Consider the following 20,296-nt stretch of genomic DNA (forward strand, 5'->3'; position numbering starts at 1 on the left):
TTATTGGTGTGTTTTCTCATCGAATTCACAACACACTTGAATAACATGTTTTTGTTATAAATGTATAATGGGCGGATGCTCATTACATTGGGCCAAACAATTGGCTCATTAACTCATTTTCATACTTTTTTTTTTAAAGAATCATTTTCATACTCTTGTATATACCTATAAATAGGGTTCATTTATAATAAAAACGTACTCATAAGAAATATTGAAACTCTCACTTTTCTATCTTTCTCTCCATCATCTCTATTTTTCATAACAGTTTTATAATTTTCCCTAAGATGAAATGAGGTGTTATAGACAATGTTCAAATTCTCTCTAGAACTGTTGTAAGCTGGTCATTAATGCTACTTTAATAAAATTTGGAGGAAAAAAAAATTGATCACATCCAATTTTCTTTAAGAAAAAAAAATTGTTTATCTATTTGCCAACATGAGACGTTGTTAGGACTTAAGCCTATGAGGAGAGCCCAACTCAAAAGACTAATCCAATAGATGGGAGAGTCTCATGGCTAAAGTACCACATCAAGTACTTTTAGTTACCTGATGTGGGACTCCTAACAGACGTTTTTATTAATACTAAATTGCTATAATCATAAATAAGCAAGGAAGTTATAAATTGAACTTAATATATGTTAGAGTTTCCCACTAGCATGAGTGGCGTCTTTGAATTAACAAAAATACATGACTTCTTGTATTGATTCGTGCACGAATTGTTGGTTTATTGTTGACACCTATGGAGCATGCACTCCAACACAACACTAACATGAACATATCGACATCGTTAATGTAAAAAATATAGGACACCGACATCGCTATATCTATATTTATTAATTTATTATTTAAAAAGATCTAAATCAAGAATCAAAATATATACATTCATCTAATTAAGCAATTTATTTATCCAAAAAGTTCTAAAGTAAGATTGAATAGTATTTGAACTTATTTTATCTATCTACTGACAAAAAGATTAAAATGTTGTTAACAAATTTAATGTCTCCCCACATTGATCAACATTGTTTCCACACATCTTCAATTTTGTAGATGTGTCTGAGATGTGTCCAAGGTGTGTCGGAGCAAAGGAAAAAAAATTGGGACACTTGCCCGAGTTGTCCAACACGTGTTGTATGTCATACAAGTGTCGGACATTGATCCAAGGAGCGTCGAAGTAAAGAAGAAAACAAATTTTTAGGACACTGGTCTGAGTTGGTGTGACATATGTCGTACAGGTGTCATTCGAGTGTCGGACACTGCGACACGCCTAATTTTAAAGGTGTCCATGCTTCATAGGTCAACACACTACTCTTTTCTTGTGTTTCGTGTTTCATGGAGGGTAGCAAATCGTTGCTGAAAGATGGCGTCCAATTGTTTTTAAAGAGTGCGTAAAAGAAGAGAATGTTGTCCGAGTTAAAATTCCATACCTCTCCATCCATTAATTATAATGATAACGACAGTAAAAAAATCATGAAGTTATTGATTCCATACCTCTCCATCCATTAATAGTAAAGCTCAAGTTTACCTAGAGTTATTGATTTCATGGGATAGAAAAATCATCAAGTTGCACCACGTAAAAAAACCATGAAGCAACAAGCTAGAGCGAAAGATAAAATGAGGGGGTTCTAACTCTTCTTTGAAAGTTGATATTAACTATTAAGTTGTAATTAAAGGGTGTATTGCTTGAAAACTTAACTAATGATGATCAAGCGAAATTACCATAAAGTTATTCTTCAGCAAATGAAGATTATGAAAAAATAACAAGATTTCCTTAAGCATGGCTTTCTTCTACGTGCAATGATGTTGAGACAATGTTGGTGTCTTTTTCCACTAAAACTGATAGCTGAGGAGTCATTGCTCTTGATCCTCCGCATGACAGAAAAACTACATTCAATATGGTTAATTTTTTTTTGAAGAAGCTAAATTAGTCAATCAAAATTGACACCAGAGATAATCGAACATGAGACCACGAAGAATAGCACACTTCTAGGTCTCAAGCAAATATCACCATACCAACCCAAGTGGGTTAATTAATATAGAATATTTTTATTTTAATCTTTAAAAAATAAAACAAGATGTTTTCGTTCTTTTAAAATTTTCTATTTCGTTCTTTTGTCCCTAACGGTCATAATTTTGACATGTCATTCGCATTTCTGGAATATAAATAATATGGACATACCATGATTGAACATAATAGATTGACATAACCTTAACACATCTTGGACATAAAATGATCAAAATTTGATATTAATATGAACAGAAACTGTCCATTAAAGACCTAAAACGAAATGATAAATTTTGGGTTGACAAAAATATCATGTTTTACTTTGTAGAGACTAAAATACCAATTTACTATTTTTTTCGGGGATGAAAAAATTATTTAACCTTATTCGATAAAATAGAAATGAAATCCTTATGTAATATGATGAGTTTTTTTATTTTTATTTTTCTTATCATTTTTGTTACTGGGTTAGGATTATGTCCTTCAATTTTTGTTTTTGTTTTTTAATCAATAAATTTCTAAATTGAACGTACTAAAAAAATCACAAATAGGCATGATTTTTTTTAAAAATTTGATACATAGTTAGTGTAAAAAATTACACTGCAACGCAATATCAATCATATATCTCTAACTTTATAATTATTATAATTAAATTCAAATATTTTAAAAGATGTGCTAATACCGTAACGTTTTTTTTCTCACAAGCTTATAACTTTTTTTGATAAACTACTTCAAATAGCTTATAGCTTAAAACTTAAAACTTTTTTTTCTCTATTTTACCTTTGTTCTCTGAATTGAAAGAAAAAAAAATATGAACTAAACTTTTTTTTTTAATATCATTTCATGTTTATTAGTTAGTTCAACCGTTAATTTTACCAAACCTAACAAATTCAATCAACTATATGATGGGCTAATCATGCAATATACATTTTAAATGTGCAGAAGAAAACCCATATTGGATTTGTTTTATATAAGTTGAGTTGTTTATTTTTCACTATAATTTTATTTTCTTAGCATATGAGTTACCATTTGGAACGGCATGTTATTTCTTTCCGTTCAATGTCCAAGTTTGATAAAGAGAGATTGCATTATTTACTTGTGAAGATGTTTATAAGTGTGGAACTGAATTCGTGAGTGTCATGGAACCAAACTTTGGTCGTATATCACACACTATACTTACATGTGACATTTTGTTGCTATGAGAAAGGTTGTAAATGAAAAATTGAACTTGTTTAAGTGGCAAGTTGAGTTTACTAGCTACCTGAAATATTGTATGAATGGTTTTTCGTGACTTTGATGTTTTAAACCGACACCTTGAACGGTGGAAGTCCTTGTTTGTACACTTAGTATGTGTTTGAAATAGCGGTGCAAAGTCAAAAAAACGCATGTCTAGGCAAAAGCTGGAATTTCCAGCGTCATAAAGTCAGGGTAAAAGTGACATTGGAAAGCGTGAAACGTGATAAAAATGTGAAACCAAACACTGCATTAGTTGAATTAAGTTATTATCAATACTTGATTAAATTTTAAATCAGGCTCAAGGAGCTTGAGAAACTACAGGTATAAGATAATATAAGAGTTCATGTTTTATTATATGTTATGACTCAAGGTTGTCCTCCTTTTTCTTAAATGACTTCCATAAAAATCACGGTGCTTATTCAACCTTTGTTGATTACAATTTCGTATTTGATCCTTTTAGATTTTGTAATTTGAATTATTCTTCCACTTTTTCACTTCATCTTAAACTCTTCATTTTGATTTTACTAGTCTCAATGTCTGGTTCTAAGTTAGGGATGCTGTTGAGATATTTCCTAGGTTTTTAAATATATGTCATTTTAGCAATGGTACATAGATTAAGAGAAACTACAAGTTCAAAACCAATTCGTGCTAGGAGTATTTAACTTTTATGGCGTCTCCACTTTTTTTTATATAAGCAAAATTTAATATAAAGAGAATACAAGAAGTATTCAAAATCCATTACAAAATGTCTAGCTCAATCACTTTGAATATAAGAGAGGGGATTAGTCCATCAATTAAAAAAAAACAAGATTCTTATTTTTATTCATCCGACAAATGAACCAAGACCAAGACAACATTTTGATGCGATCTACGACCTTCAGAAAGTTAACTACTTGTATGTTGAACAAAATGTCATTCTGTTCCAACCAAATAAACTATATCGTAGTTAATCAAATTAAGTGTGACACTTTCTTTCCCTTTGTTCATTTGCATATCGAGTTGAAAGTCAGTAAGATTTTTATCACATCATTACCGCCCTAAACGATTGCAATTCAACCCGACCAATTGAAAACCATTTTCGCAATGTACGAGGATTTAACTCAGTCTGCAAATAAATGTTGACAGTCTCAACGTCGCTAAAGCAGGAAACACAATTTTGCTAGTGCATGTTGCGAATCACACCTCTATTCCACAATTCCACACATGTTCATAATCTATCTTGTAGCAATCTTCGCCCATACACGCTTATTTTTAACAAAATTGAAGTCTTCCAAACACGCTGAACAGCCGCAGCAAAATCTGCATCGAAATCAAGCTTGGATAGTATGTTGTGCAGTGTCAAATAACAACTTTTAACTGAAATTCTGTTACATAAACCAGCTCCTCGTTCAATACCTTTGTCAGTTCCAGCCCCAGTCTTGAGAAAAACCCTTGCTACAGCGTTTTTCTGCTCCTTTTACGAATATATCTGTAACTAAGGTGTGTTTGGTAAAATTAAGTTGTAAGTTAGCTTATAGTTGAAAAGGGGTGGCACTTTGGTGCCATTAATGGCACCATGCCATTAGATCAGGGCCACACATTGCCCCAAGTGTGTGTGTGTGTGTGATGTGTGTGTTGGGTGTCATCAATGGCCAGGATTTAATGGCACGGTGCCATTAATGGCACCCAAGTATTGTCCGTTGAAAAGCTAACTTATAGCTGATGATGGCTGATAGCTGAAAAGATTGCTGATTTAAATTAAAGTGTTTAGTAAAATTAGTTTTTGAAGTTACTAATAAATATAAAATGACTTAAAAGTACATATAAGTTTAATATATATTTTTTTTGACAAAATTTAAGTTTAATATATTATAAATTTAATTTATAAAAAAATTTAACTTTTTTAACCCATAAATATTTTAACTAAGAATTTATCTTAATAATTTTAATTTATTTCAAAATATTTTTATGGAAAATTATTTCTTTTGATTTATATTGGTAAATATGTTCAAAGAAAAAATAATGATAAATATATATATATATATATATATATATATATATATATATATATATTTGAAGGAATACATAAATATTTAGATATGAATTTAATAGAAAGACCGTATAAAAAAAATCAAATCTAGAACAATATTTCAACCAACAGGAACAAAAAAAAAATCAAATAAATAGGAACCAACATAAGGCAAACCGTAAAAAAAAAAAAAAAAAAAAATTAAGCACTATGTGGAAGTTTCTTTGTTTTACATGGTCATTTTTTTAATAAAAAATAATATTAAAGGTTAAAAATGGAATAAAATGTAAAAAGCCATAACCTATAAACTCAAAAGCTACTTGGATTAGCTTCTTAAAAAACGCTATAAGCTAATGAGAAAAGTTTTTTACCAAACACATTTCATTCTATCAAAACAACCTTATATGCTAGTCCAACAAACTATAAGCTAACTTTTTTATGTTACCAAACACAAGTTTGGGAACCGTTGGCATAACGGTTGTTCCCGGCCGGTCCAAAGATCCTTCCAAAACAAAATACTTTCTCCGTTACCGGGCTCTCTTCGAATTGCATTAGCAAATCAAGTTGGTTCATAATCACATTCATTGCGAATTGAGCATTAATCGCGCCACCAAAAAGAATTCATCCTTCCACAAATTGTACCTTCTAAATAAAGTACTCCCTCCGTCCCAAATTGTATGTCGCTTTAGGGAAAAATATTTGTCCCAAATTATATGTCGTTTTACAATACCAATGCAACATTAATGTTATTTTTCCTATTATGACCTTAACTATTTATTACTCTCTCTTCTTTCAATTCTTTCATTTATCTTTCTCATATTACTCCCTCTGTTTCAAAATACATGTCCAAGTCAACTACTTCACATATGCCAATGCACAATTTTGATAGTTAATATCTTTAGTTATCTAAAGTAAAAAATTATAAAAATATAATATTTTGAAAATATTTGTCGAGACAAATCAAACAACATCTTACATGCTAATGTTTGTATTTATATATTAGTTAGAAAGTATGGTCAAAGTAAGTCAAGTGAATAGTGCACTTTACAAAAATTGGACATGTATTTTGAAACGGATGGAGTATTTATTAAGGATAATTTTGTAAAACAACTTATAATATCTCTTTTTCACATAATATTAATTGCATTTCTTAATATGTGTGAAATGCTCAAAATGTCATACAATTTGGGACGGAGGGAGTAACTTCTTCGGCACTAACCCATATATATCTACTACAATTCAACGCCAAGTTGATTAAAAATGCAATACATGTGTCCGTCCATGAATAAACGTCAATTCTACATTTAGTCAAAAGAAATTAATTTACTTTTACTCTACACAAATTCATAACCTATACGTATGTCTAATTGGCCGAAAGACTAAACCATCAAATTAGTCCCTGAATTTTCACGCGTCGGCCAACTTAGTCCCTCAATTATACGAAATTTCTAATTAGTCCCTGAGTTTGTGAAACGTCGATCAAAAAGGTCCCTCCGTCAAAGTGCTCCGTTAGCCATGCTGACATGTCGCCCTGCATGCTGTGCTGTCTTGTACGCGTGGCAAGAAGGAAGCCACGTGTTCAGGGACTAATTTGATTGATTTGGAAAAAGTTCATTTTTCACTTTTCAGTTTATTTTTTTCCTGCTTTTCCCATTTTGCCCCTGCATTACATATTCCTCCTTCTTCACATTTCAGTCTGAACCATCAAACACATCCTTGAACCTACTCCTTCCCGCTAAAAATTTCTCCATTCTCACCCCTCCAAAATCATCATCATCTCCGGCGATTCTGACGTTTTTGAAGTTCCTCTGCTAGACTGTGATTAAAGGTAATGCATTTCCTGTTGTTCATCAAGATTTTGTGTTTGTTTTGACCCTGTTTATGTCCGTTTTTAGGTTTTTTCGTTTTAAGTTTGGATCATCTTGTTTATTTGCTTTCTGTGATCGTTGATGCTTGCATTGTTCTTTGATTGTGTTTGTTTTGCGTTTTTGAGACAGTTAGTTTGATTATGCGTTTTTAGGGTTTTAGGTTAAGTTGTAAAAATTTGAAAATTTGGTTTTTTTTCTGGTTTGTTACTAAAATTGATGAACATTTAACTTTGTAATGAAGGAAATTACAGGTTGAATAAAACAGTTTCTGAATAGGGTCCGTATTTTAGGGTTTGTGTTTTGTTGTTGTTTTGTTTGTGATTAAAACTAAGCTTACCGAAATCTGTAGGATGGAAGACCATATCACACTAATACTACATCATGGTGGTGATTTAGTGTGAAATGAGAATCGGAGGCTGCAATACGTTGGCGGTGAATTCTGTGTATGGGAAAAGATGTATGTCGATGAGTTGTGTTTGTGGGATATTGAGAAGATGGTGAAACGCTGCAGAAGCTACTTCAAGGTATCTAAACTAGGGTACATGAAGCCGTATGAGGGTGTTGCAAATGATCTGAACATCTGCTTGACTCCATTAACAACTGATCAACATCTTTTGGATATGGTGCAAGCTGCAAGGTCTAATGGTAATGAAGTTGAAATATATGCACAACATGTGGTTGATAGTGATGAGGTTGAAATTGTTCCATTAACAACTGAAGAGAGGGAGGAGCTTGAGAGAGCAATGGAAGAATCTCTGAGAAATGGGAAAACAACTGAGGAGGAACCATTTAAAGTTATGGAGGTTGACATACTAACTGCTGAGGAAAGAAATGTGGTGGACTGTTTGGTTGCTAATGTGCAAAATAGGGTTGGTAATGAAGAGGAGAATGTTGATGATATGCAGGAGAAAAATGATGATGCTACTGAAGGAAGGGAAGAAGGCAATGTTGGTGCAACTCAAGGAATGGAAGAAGACAATATGGTTGATGGGAGAGCTGGACCACTGTGTCCTTGGCAGAAAAGTAGGCTAGAGAAAGAGAAGCTTGCCAGTCACAATTGGACACCAGTGTGGAGTGGTGATAATCCAAGGCAAAGGTATCAGATAGAAAACAACTACAAAATCAAGGTGGATGTTGATATATTTAAGCAAACTTGCACCTGCAGATTTTGGCAATTAACTGGTAAGTGTTTTATTTTTATACTTTTGTGTTGGTTTGGATTTCAATAGTTGAACATGTTTTATTCTGGTGTTTTGGATTTGAACTGGAACATGTTGGATTTGAATGCAACAGGAATGCCATGTATGCATGCATGTTCAGCCCTTGCATTGAGAGGTTTAAAGCCAGAAGACCATTGTCATGCTTGGTTGACCCTTGGATCTTATAGGGCAACATACAACTACTTCATTCAGCCAGTTAATTCCCAAATATATTGGGAATCAACTCCTTATGACAAACCTGTGCCACCAAAGGTTAAACGGGCTCCAGGAAGACCAAAGAAGGCCAGAAGAAAGGATGGTAATGAGGAACCTGGTTGTGGGAGTCAGATAAAGAAGACCTACAATGACACTCAATGTGGGAGGTGTGGATTGGTTGGTCATAATGCAAGAAGTTGTATGGAGCAAGGTGTTAGTAGAAGACCAAAGGACTGGATTGATGCTGGCAATGTAGATGTTGTGGATGAAAATGCTCGGAATGCTTCTAATGAAGTGCCAGAAAATGTTGTGCCAGAAAATGCTCCTAACTTTGTGCCAGAAAATGTTGTGCCTGGAAATGCTTCATACTCTGTGCCACAAAATGTTGTGCCTGGAAATGCAGAAACTGTAGGAAATGTTGCAAATGCTGGACAGGTATGACTCTTAATTTTTAAGGATCGTTTTGGCAATTAGTATATTAACTGAAGGACTGATATGATTGATTATGTATGATTTTAGGGACTAATTTGATTGATTTTACAATTTCAGAGTGTTGCACCAAGGAGGTATGGCCTTATAGGACCGGTTCCTTCAGCTGATAGGCCTAAGCAAACACCAATGAGGGGTCCTGCACCAGCTCATCAACCTCCTGCTGGCATGATTAGGGTTCCATATCCTACCTATGGTCCACCCGGTTCGACTCAACCTACTAAATTCATGGAGTTTATACCAACTCCCGGATTTCCAAAGAAGTGATGCTTCCTGGAGTTTAATAGATGTTTTGGATTTGTAATATTTAGGCTTGTTTGAATTATGCCCCATAGTTGGGTTTCTTTTTGCTTAACTTGCCGTTTAAGACTTATGACTTGTTAATGCCCCAAAATTGGGTTGCTTTTGCCTATGTAATTTCTCAGACTTATGACTTATGACCTATGACTTTTGCCTATATAATATTTCAGTTTCAATTTGTGTGTTGTGTAATTTCAAGGATCTATTTGATATATGATTAAAAAATTCAGGGACTTATTTGATGGTTTTTAATATTACGTAGGGATGTATTTGAAGGTTACATTTCTGAATCATCTTCAACCTCTTTTCATCACCATTAAAGTTGGAGCTTGAAGATGAAGCTCGACTTTAATAACAGTTTTTTCCCATATTCCCATTTAATTAGAATGTAGATTGCATATTGTTTAATTAGGGTTCCAATTTTATACAATTGGGGAAGACAGATACGTTGGGGAAGAAAAGAGCTGTTTGGGAAGAAGCCAAAAAAATTTCTGCAAATCAATCAATTTAGTCCTTAAAAATGTTTGTTATTTTCGGCCAAATTAGTCCCTGCCTACGTGGCGTATGACATGTGAGAGGTTAACGGCCACGTCAGCCCGTTAACCCTCCGTTTGGACAGAAGGACGAAATTGATTGACAATTTACAAATTCAGGGACTAATTAGAAATTTCGTATAATTGAGGGACTAAGTTGGCCGACGCGTTAAAATTTAGGGACTAAGTTGAGTATTTACTCTTGGCCGAAAAGAGTGGGGCGCTACGTGCTCATATATAAACCGTACTAGTTAATTTGACGTTTTAACAATTTTGTTTTTTAGGAAAGAAATTTGACGTTCAAACAATTTACTAATATACAGATAGATATAGATAATATATAATTAATTAAAATAAAAAATCATATAATTAATTCATTTAATTCATCAATGACAATCGTTACATATATATGTGTGTGTTTTTTTATATTTGTTCTCTTTTTGTTTTTTTTTTTGTAAAAATAAAGAATCTAAAATTATATTTTCTTTTTGCGGTTGTCAATAATAATTCTATAAACAATAAAGATATTTAAAAAAGAATTTTTATATTTCTATATAATTTAATTGAATATTTATGTTTGAATGTTAAAAAAAATTCTCTTAACATTTTATTCAATCTTTTTGGATGGTAACAAGCTTAATGCACTTCATTTAATATAAGAGTTAAATATATGTCGGAATATCAATAAAAATATGAAAACTAACTAAAGAATGAACTATATATCCTAACAAAACGACCGTAAACAACCTCGTTGTTTTGTCTTCTAACATGAGAGTTTGCAAGACATATAGCTAAAGTGTGTCTCCAATCACTAATAATGACATTGAAATTTGAGACACTAGTTTTCTTCTCATAAAGATTATCCACAATTGTCTTTTGAGTCCAACTATATTAACCTCAGGGATTGGAGAGGGTCGACTTGGTTTTGCCAAGGACAAATCTCCTATGGTCATTCCTTATGCATATCCTAATTCCTACTATGTTGAGAGCATTTGAGAACAATGCATCAACATTGCATTTATAACGACCTACATGTGGTTTGGGATTTTGTCTAATGTATGCAAATAAAAATAGTCGTTCATCATATACAAGTGTGTTTTTACCATTAGATCATAAATTTCATCATATCTCATTTAATTTATTGATGTGTTTTATTGATCTAATAATAAAAACTAATTTACATATATTTACATGAGCACCTGAAACACCACACCTCGCACAAGCTAGGCGTTTTTCCAACTTTGCTAACAACGAGCAACCTCTCTCACATACCTCTTGGATTGTTTCGTTAGCATCATTCTTGACTTTGTTGTTGCTATGCTACCAAAGGATCCAAAGCATGACACGAAAAACTGCCATCACTGGATACTCTTGTTGCACATAAAGAAAATTTGCAAAATGTCTTCCTCTTGGTCGTTACAAATAGCACATCTAAAACTACATATCATTATTAAAATGTCTATTAAATATTAAAATCTTTTCAAACATTATAGTCCCTAAAAAATATTCAAACAATATAATTTTTTAGACACTCTTACAAGAAAATCTATGGAAGTAGTGGACACTAACTAAGAGGAGGAATAATTTTATGTGCCTACAAGAAATTAAATGGGTGGGTGGAAAGGCGAAAGAATTAGATAGTTTAGGATTTAAACTTTGGTACATTGATAAAGTTAGAGCGAGAAATGGGGTAGGCATTATTGTGGATAAGGAGTGGAAGAAAGATATTGTCGATTTTAAATGGATAGGAGATCAAATTATATCTCTAAAATTTGTAGTGGAACAAGACACCTTCAATGTTATTAGCGTTTACGCACCTCAAGTAGGGTTAGAAGAACATCTTAAAGTAAAGTTTTGGGAAGAATTAGAAAGCTTAATTCAGAATATACCGTTAGGAGAAAAGATCTTTCTAGGATGCGATTCAAATGGGCATGTTAGGAGTGTTTGAGGTTTTGAGGGCTTGCATGGGGATACGGTCTCAGAGAGATAAATGCAGAGGAGAAATACATCCTAGATTTTTCATCAGCTTTTGACATTACTATAGCTAATATGTGTTTTAGGAAAAGAGAGGAGCATTTTATCACTTACAAGTATGGGGTGACATGTTCCCTGAAAGATTTCTTCCTTATTATGAAATCGGATAGGAAGACTTGTTGGGACTGTAAAGTCATACCTAGAGAAAGCCTAACTACCAGCATGGAGTATTGGTTATGGATGTAAGGGTCAAAAGTGGTGCGAAGAGAATAAGCCACAGTGGGGCTCCGTGAATCAAGTGGTGGCATTTAAAGGGTGGAAACAAAGGATTTTCCAACACAAGATCTTGGAGGGAGGTTTTAGGCAACCACAAAGAAGCGCAAATGATATGTGAGACAAGACGGCACATGAAATTTAAAAAGTAACAAAAGAGACGCTGGGAGAATCAAGGGGTTTTGGACCTAGGGGTAAAGAATCTTGGTGGTGGAATGACAGTGTTCAGAGTAAAGTCATAATCAAAAGGGAATGTTTTAAGGGTTGCTTTAGGTGTAAAAATGTCGAGTGTTGGGATAAATATAAGATAGCTAAGAAAGAGACCAAGAATGCGATGAGCAAAGCAAGAGCTCAAGCTTTTGATGAATTATACCAATCTTGAAGAGCTAACGAGGGATAAAAAAATTATATATAAGCTTGGTAAGGGACGAGAAAGAAATACAAGAGACTTGGATTAAGTAAAGTGTATTAAAGATGAAGAGGGTAAAGTTTTGGCTCAAGAAAGAGATATCAAGGATAGATGAAAGAAGTATTTCCACATCTTATTTAATAAAGGATATGAGATCTTACCAAACTCTAACATTCTAGACATCAGATAGGAGATTCAAAACTATAACTACTGTCGTAAAATTCAAGCGCACAAGGTAAGAGAATTGTCGAAAAGGATGAGTAATGGCAAGGTAGTTGGGCAGACAATATACCTATTGAAGTGTGGAAAATTTTAGGCATAGAGAAATTGTGTGGCTCACCAAACTTTTAACAAGATTATAAGGAAAACGAAGATGTTGGGTGGGTGGAGAAGAAGCGCATCAATTATGATCTATAAGAACAATGAGGATATACAAAATTGTGTTAATTATAGGTGAATTAAACTAATTAGTAATACCATAAAGTTATAGGAAATGGTGATTGATCGAGTGAAGGCTAAGAAAAGAGACTCAAGTTACCAACAACCAATTTGGTTTTATTCCGAAGAGATTGCTTATAGATGTGATCTACCTACTTAGATGTGTGATGGAAAGATATCGGACAGATAGAAAAATACTTGTACTTAGTTTTTAATGATTTTGAAGAAGGCGTATGGTAAAGTACCTAGAGAGAATTAGTGGAAAGCCATAGAGAATAAATGGGTTCATATTGCTTATATTATAGCTATCTAAGATACGTATGAGGGGGCTTCTACTATTGTGAGGACGCGAGACGGGACTATTGACGATTTCTCCAAAACAGTATGACAAAGTCAAGGGTCAACCATAAGCCCTTACCATTAAACTTTAGTTTTAAACCTGCTTACGGAACACATCCAAGGGTGTGCACCAAGATATATTTGCATGATGTAATCTTGCTTGGAGAGTTGATGAAGGAATTTAATGGGAAGTTAAAGACACGGAGACAAGCCTTAGAAAGGTAAGGCTTCTACCTGAGTAGAAGCAAGACAGAGTATATGGAATGAAACTTCAACAAAAGGAGAAGTAGTTCTACGATGGAGGCGAAAGTGGGAGGTCATATCATATCTTGTGTCGACGGTACAAAATGACGGAGAAATAGAAGCATATGCAAATCATCATATTCAAGTTGGGTGGTTGAAACGAAGAAGAGCCTCGTGTGTTTTATGTGATAAGAAAGTACCATTTAAATTGAAAGAAAATTCTAACGGACAGTAGTCACACCAACGATGTTGTATGGTACAGGACGTTGGCTGTTAAGAACCAAAACGGAAATCAAGTAAGCATAGCAGATATGAGGATGTTCCCCTAGATGAGTGGTAAAACTAGACGGGATATGATTAGGAATGACACCACTAGAGAGAGATAGATAGAGAGAGAGAGAGAGAGAGAGAGAGAGAGAGAGAGAGAGAGTTGGGTTAGCACTACACTAGAAAATATGGTATAAAATATGATTAGGTGGTTTGGACATGTTAAGAGAAGATCAATAGATGTTGTAGTATGAAGAGTGTATCATATGTAGGACAATCAGATTAGAAGAGGTAGAGGAAGAATTAGAAAAACTATAAGAGAACTATTATGAAAGATTTAGAGGTTAATGAGTTGGATCTAAATATGGTTTCTTATAGAACATTATGGCGTAATTTGATTCATGTAGCCGACCATATTTAACATGATAAGACTTGATTGTTGTTATTGCAAGAATGATTTTAGTTGTGTTTCAATAGCATAAATTCAATAAGAGCATTATGCATAAATTTATAGACTAATTAGTTTTAGGGTCTTGCTAACGAATGTTCCGAGACACTCTTTAAAGATTCTTAATTAAGAAACTATTCTTTAACAAAGTCAAAGACGTTAATTTCTAATATAATAAATACACAAACATTCATAAAATCTTTTACTTTTTTTTTGTGGTGGCAAGGGTTCGAACCGCGAACTTTACATATGTTATGTATTGTCCATGCCAACTGAGATAAGCTAGTGAGGACAAGATCTTATTACTTTAGGTGCGTAAAGAGTGTCTTGAAAATATTTGTTAGTATTTCCGTTAGTTTTAAAGTATAAACTATTTAAGAGATCACCTAGGAACATATTTTTTTAGATGAGTGATATTTAAACAACCAAAATCAAACAACTCTATTGATAACTTTTTTTTTCCTCTACTCTGATTGCATAATAACAATAAAGAAAGAAAAGAAAAGAGAGAGAATAAAAGTACAATGAGAATATGAGAGAAAGTTATCACAAAAGTTATTTAAAAGTGGTTTTTAAATATTATTTCTCTTTTTTTATATGTTCCTACTTTTTTCCATCCCACAGCATAAGCACTCACCCCACCATAATTAGAAAGAAAGAAAAAAAACTTCCACAATGATTAAGATAGTTAAAAAAATTGGAAATTTTTTATTTTATATAAAATAAAAAAATAAAATACATTTAAGCTCTTTGTATTTTTTGGATAAATATGCATTTATGTACTATGTTTCTAGAACTTGCTATTCGATATGTGTTTCTTTATCTGTCCCTATATCATCTATCTGCCACCTCTCTTATTTTCTTTCCTTTTTTTTAATGCCCTTTATATCACACAAAAACCTTCTTTCTCTTTCCTCAACTTTCTAGTCCTCTCTCATTTCATTGACTCTTCTCTTGCATCCATCCACAAAGTTCATCCAAAAAAATTCAAAACCAAACACTTTTTTATCATAAAGGATTCAATTTATGATAAAGAATTGAATTTTGTTTCTACACATCTCATATAAGGAAAAAAAATGCTGCAATTGTTCTTCACAGTGGCTTTCTCTGTTGTTCCTTTAACACTTTATATTCCACCAATAAGAAGCTTGAACCTCTTTGTAGAAACCATGGAATCTGTTATGAGGGAATCAACAACATATAGCAACAGAATTTATCCTCGTTTAAGGATAGCTTGGTCTAGGATGTTGAATTGTTTGCTATGCAACAATACAAGGTAGATTTCAAATTTTCAATATATTTAATTTGAACCACATCTTAATGTAAATTAAATATGTTACCTTATTGCTATTATTTTTCATTTATTAGAGTAGTCAATTCCATCATGTATGTATGATGTTAATGATGAGGTTGTTTTGTTGCGGATTATTAAGTTTAATTGTTGTAATTTTCTGAAATTGTTTTGATCTTTTGAGATGATTCGATTCAGTTATTTGTCTTCAATAGTCCTATGTAACAATGAATGGAATAAATAAATTTTATGTGGTTCATCATATTGTTGTTTTTTTTTTTTTTAGTTTTGTTCTTAGCCTTTGTGTATGATTTGATAATTTGATTTGATTTGATTTGATCCTATTGTTCTTATCCTTTGTGTATGATTTGATAATTTGATTTGATCCTAAGTTGAGTACAAGATTTGGACAAAATATAATAAAATAGAGGTTCTTGTTCACACATCACATGTTCGGTTCTTTGGTGGTTTGCTGGAATTTTGGTATAAGTTGCAAAAAAATTAAAGGCCAAATACCTCTCTGGGTCCTTTAAGTTTCATGTTTGTAACAGATAGGTCCTTTAAGTTTTTTAGGTAACAGATAGGTCCTTTAAGTTTCTAAAGTTTCAGATAGGTCCTTAACGGAGTTGATATGAAGGACCTATCTGAAACAAACTCGAAACTTAAAGGACCTATCTGAAACCTTAGAAACTTAAAGGACCTATCTGTTACCTAAAAAACTTAAAGGACCTATCTGTTACAAACGTGAAACTTAAAGGACCCAGGGAGGTATTTGGCCAAAATTAAATATATAGGAGAATTATTTGATATACTAAGAAAATACCCAGAAAGAATTGGTTGGACTTGGGTTGTTTGCATAGTTACTAAAAATGTGTTTTTATTCAAAATACCCAGAAAAAGCTAAGTACTCAAAATTAATTCAAAACTATATTAATTGAAAAATAACTAATTATTACTCAAAATGATTAGATTATTGTCTAGCAAAATTTTAGAATATCAGACTATTTAAAATAAAATGTGTTGGTTTTATCAAAAATAGTAAAATATAAAATATGAATGGTGGTTTATTTTTCTGATTTTTTTTAAATTTTCAAAATGTTATTAAAACTCGGGAGTAAAGTTTTGCATGGAATCTAGATACCAAATAAAATTGAACCTGAGATATTGAGTCAAACACACTCACTATTGAATCAATCCAATTAGGTTTTTTCTTCTTCTGAATTTATAGTGATAAGAAATCTGATTTGTTTTTCAAGTAAGATCTTGTTTTGAATAATTTAATTGATTGGCGTGACTTTTTCTTTTCTTTTCTTTTTCGCAAAGGGATTTGATCTAAACTGACTTTGGGTTTGTTATCTATTTCAGTCTCAGACATAGGACCATATAAAAATTATAATCTTCTCTCTCTGAAAAAAATTATAATCTATTTTGTACGTATGTCTAGGATTGGTTTTAATGTTTTTTTATAAACAAAAAATTGTATTATTGTAAAGGATCTTACAAGGAATTGAAATATGTCGAGTATATGCACTAAAAACAATCTTTTTATTTTTGAAGATAGACTAACTCATCTAAATTTGCAACGGAGAGAATCAAACATGAAACATTGAAGAAGAGTTTACTCCAAGAAAACATAACACCATCTTGCCAATTCAACTCAATCTTAATAGGGTGTTGGGTTTATCTACAACTTTTTTTTTCTATGGTTTTCTCTAGTATACATGAATAAAATGTAAATGTGTGCTTTTCACTGTTAAATTTCTAAGCCGTATCATATTTTATTTAATCTAGTAGAAATGAACTTGTACTTGATAGATCACATCTCTCACTTGTGTAACATTAAATTGACTTGTATAGCTTTGCCTACCATTGTGTAACATTAAATTGACTTGTATAGCTTTGCCTACCATTTGAATAAAGATTAAGATTTAATTGCACTAAACAGTTATGAAGTTGTAGCATATTTTTGTAAGGAGTTGTCAATTGTCTCACTATGGGTTGAATACAAAGACGAGACTAGCAAAGTTTGTTTATCTTTTAGCAAGCTAGAAAAAATGTAGCCAAGCTCGACATATCTAATTTATTGTAAAAGTTCAATTGAGTAACCGACATAATCCTATGGTAGTTGGATTAATGTGCATCATAAATTGGGGTTGGCCGACTTAACTTAGTTACAACTCGTCTCAATCAGTCATATATGCGGGTCTGGTGATATATGAAACTGATAGTGATCACAGGTGTATGAGTGTGTGTTTACTTTTCTTACCTTGCCTAACTTAGACTCACGAGTTTGAGCTCATATTGAAAAGAGTAGTGATATTTTGACATCCATTTGATGACAACATTGTTGACAACCTTGTTTTTCTCACTTCTTATTGGTCAAAAACAATGGAGAGAGAAAAAGAAAGAGAGAGAATAACAACATCATGTGAGTATGAGAGAGAAAGTTGTCCAAAAATTGTCAAAAAGTGGTTGTCAAAATATCATTTCTCTATTGAAAATACTTTATGCAAATCGACTGAGGTTTGTGACATGTGTCTGAATATATATCACAACATGGAAATTTTAGAATAATCAAATTGTCTATGAGTAGAGACATTTTTGTTACACATTTTAAAAGTCAAATATATATATATATATATATATATATATATATATATATATATATATATATATATATATATATATATTATCAATACACATAGTTTCCAAAGCAAAAAGTAAATTAGCAAACCAAACTCTTAATCATAACTGTCAAACTAAATCCTCCCACATATTATCAATGGTCAAGAATAATGAAATATCCACAATCTTTAATTGATCCATCTCTGAAAAATAAATTGTTGTTGGTGTTCGCTCATTTCGACTATAATTGGTCTTTGAAATGACCAATTCTACCTCATGTTGACAATTTATTTGTAAGGCTAAAAGCATGTTAAAGTTGTTGATAGCCACGTTGTTCCCTTAGATACCGATAAAATGAACCTGTCTCAGACATTTCACCAAAACAGAGTGCACACTTGAAAAAAAGTAGAAAATAACAATAGAGAACATGCAAGAAAAAAACAATAAACCATAAAAACTACAACATAATTTTTTTTTTTTTGAAGGAACTACAACATAATTATTAGATCTCAAACAGAGTAGTGATGGAGTGACTAAAATACAAAGTTTTCATGGTGACTTTCTAGGAGGGCGCTTGTTGATCCTTTTTGCACTTTGATTTGAAATCGTGGAGGCTAGATTTAGAGGTGGTGGATGATTAATTGGAGACAGATTTGTAACGGTTAGGGTTGGTGGTTGAAAGAGAGTTAGTGATTTGAAAACACGATAGAGAGAAAAGAAAAGAGATAAAAGAGGAAGAAGACGACATAGACAACATCATAGCACCATACGAGGGATGTGAAAACATCAATAGAAATGAGATAGATAAGCACAAGAGAACCGTAAAAAACATTATACGTGCCTAACATGTTGACGTCGAGGAGGAATTAGAACTCACTCTAAAGCCCATAGTGGTGGTGACAAGAGCACATTAGGTTACGTAAGGAAGAGAAATTCTGTTTTTTAGTAATCGTTATTGATTCAATGATAAAAATTAACTTATACATGATACGAGCTTGATCTTATTTGTACACAATATGGAACTAGTCATACATATAAATATTAAATGTATATTAGAATTCTCATAAAAAATATAGAGCGAGCATCATTGCAATTGTTAAAGGGAAGAAGTGTTTCATGTGGTCAATGGCTAACCAACATTTAAAAATCGTTCAAAATTTTAACCATAAATAACGTCACCAATTTTAAGTAGAAGTAAATTATAGTTTTCCCAAAATACAATTTGTTGGGATTCTAGAATCCGATGACAATTTCAATTATAAAATTTGAAATTTTTTATTGTCCAGATTTACCGAACGGAATTAACATATAATATTAAGAAGACATAATTGAAAATACCTTTTTTTTTCTAATTTTACGACCAATGTAAGATTACATATTCTATCTCTCAAAAAAAAAAAAAATTACAGATTCTATAATTTAAACTATGTTCGGATTTTAAAATCAAAAATACCTTTTTTTTTCTAATTTTACGACCAATGTAAGATTACATATTCTATCTCTCAAAAAAAAAAAATTACAGATTCTATAATTTAAACTATGTTCGGATTTTAAAATCCAAACAAAGTGTATTTTTGAGAGAAAAAAATAAAGTGCACGAGAAAGTAACAACAAGAAAAAAGTAATATTCATAATTTTTATGTCTCGTTCTTCTGTTCTAGTACTAGTACTGCAAAATCTGGATTTCGAGAGAGATGTTGGCCGTATCTTTGGAAGATAAGAAGCATTTTTCTTGGAGCATGTGAATTGCGGCTTCAGAACACAGATTTTATTTTTAACAAGCGACAAATTGACCCACAGATTGGCCCTAACACGATATGCAACCATTGGTTAACACAAACTGAATGTACAAGAGCACTAGCTTTTATATTCTACTCCCTCCGTTTCAAAATGAGTGTCGTTTTAGGTGTTTACACACATATTAAGAAATGCAATGATTAAGAGAAAGAGAATGGTTATTTTACCAAATTATCCTTATTAACTATTGGTTAGTTTTAAAAGTAATACTTTGGAAGTAGTGACAGAGTATTAATTGGAGGGTACAATTGAAAAGAAAAAGTTATTATTGCATTGGAAACTGAAAGCGACACTCATTTTGAAACAAATTATTTTGGCTAAAGCGACACTCATTTTGAAACGGAG

At 32.3% G+C, this 20,296-nt stretch overlaps 2 protein-coding genes across 3 annotated transcripts; both read left to right on the plus strand.

The window, feature by feature from the left end:
- The first annotated feature begins 8,173 nt into the window (after positions 1-8,173).
- LOC146898164 (uncharacterized) lies at positions 8,174-9,506 on the plus strand. 2 transcript variants are annotated; one of them, XM_085734168.1, is made up of 3 exons: positions 8,174-8,292; positions 8,404-8,960; positions 9,075-9,506. In XM_085734168.1, the coding sequence occupies exons 2-3, from the start codon at positions 8,406-8,408 to the stop codon at positions 9,279-9,281; spliced, it is 762 nt and encodes a 253-aa protein (XP_085590294.1). In that variant the 5' UTR covers positions 8,174-8,292; positions 8,404-8,405; the 3' UTR covers positions 9,282-9,506. The 2 variants fall into 2 exon arrangements, with proteins under 2 accessions (XP_085590294.1, XP_085590292.1); XM_085734166.1 differs by lacking the exon at positions 8,174-8,292 and having other exon boundaries at positions 8,305-8,960.
- Positions 9,507-15,097: 5,591 nt separating this feature from the next.
- Positions 15,098-15,791, plus strand: LOC146898165 (uncharacterized). Its single transcript, XM_085738547.1, has one exon. The coding sequence runs from the start codon at positions 15,315-15,317 to the stop codon at positions 15,516-15,518; it is 204 nt and encodes a 67-aa protein (XP_085594673.1). The 5' UTR covers positions 15,098-15,314; the 3' UTR covers positions 15,519-15,791.
- The last annotated feature ends 4,505 nt before the right edge of the window (positions 15,792-20,296 follow it).

This window comes from Medicago sativa, chromosome 8, assembly GCF_051527215.1.
Source record: "Medicago sativa cultivar Bolivia chromosome 8, Bolivia_mono, whole genome shotgun sequence".
Classification (NCBI taxonomy): Eukaryota; Viridiplantae; Streptophyta; class Magnoliopsida; order Fabales; family Fabaceae; genus Medicago; species Medicago sativa.

What these genes read in the sequence shown, in the direction of transcription:
- LOC146898164 (XM_085734166.1), top strand. Translation starts at nt 8,346, where the DNA reads ATGTTTTATTCTGGTGTTTTGGATTTGAACTGGAACATGTTGGATTTG. An exon ending in ATGTTGCAAATGCTGGACAG is followed by an intron (nt 8,961 to 9,074) that starts GTATGACTCTTA and finishes TTACAATTTCAG; the next exon opens with AGTGTTGCACCAAGGAGGTA.
- LOC146898165 (XM_085738547.1), top strand. Translation starts at nt 15,315, where the DNA reads ATGCTGCAATTGTTCTTCACAGTGGCTTTCTCTGTTGTTCCTTTAACA.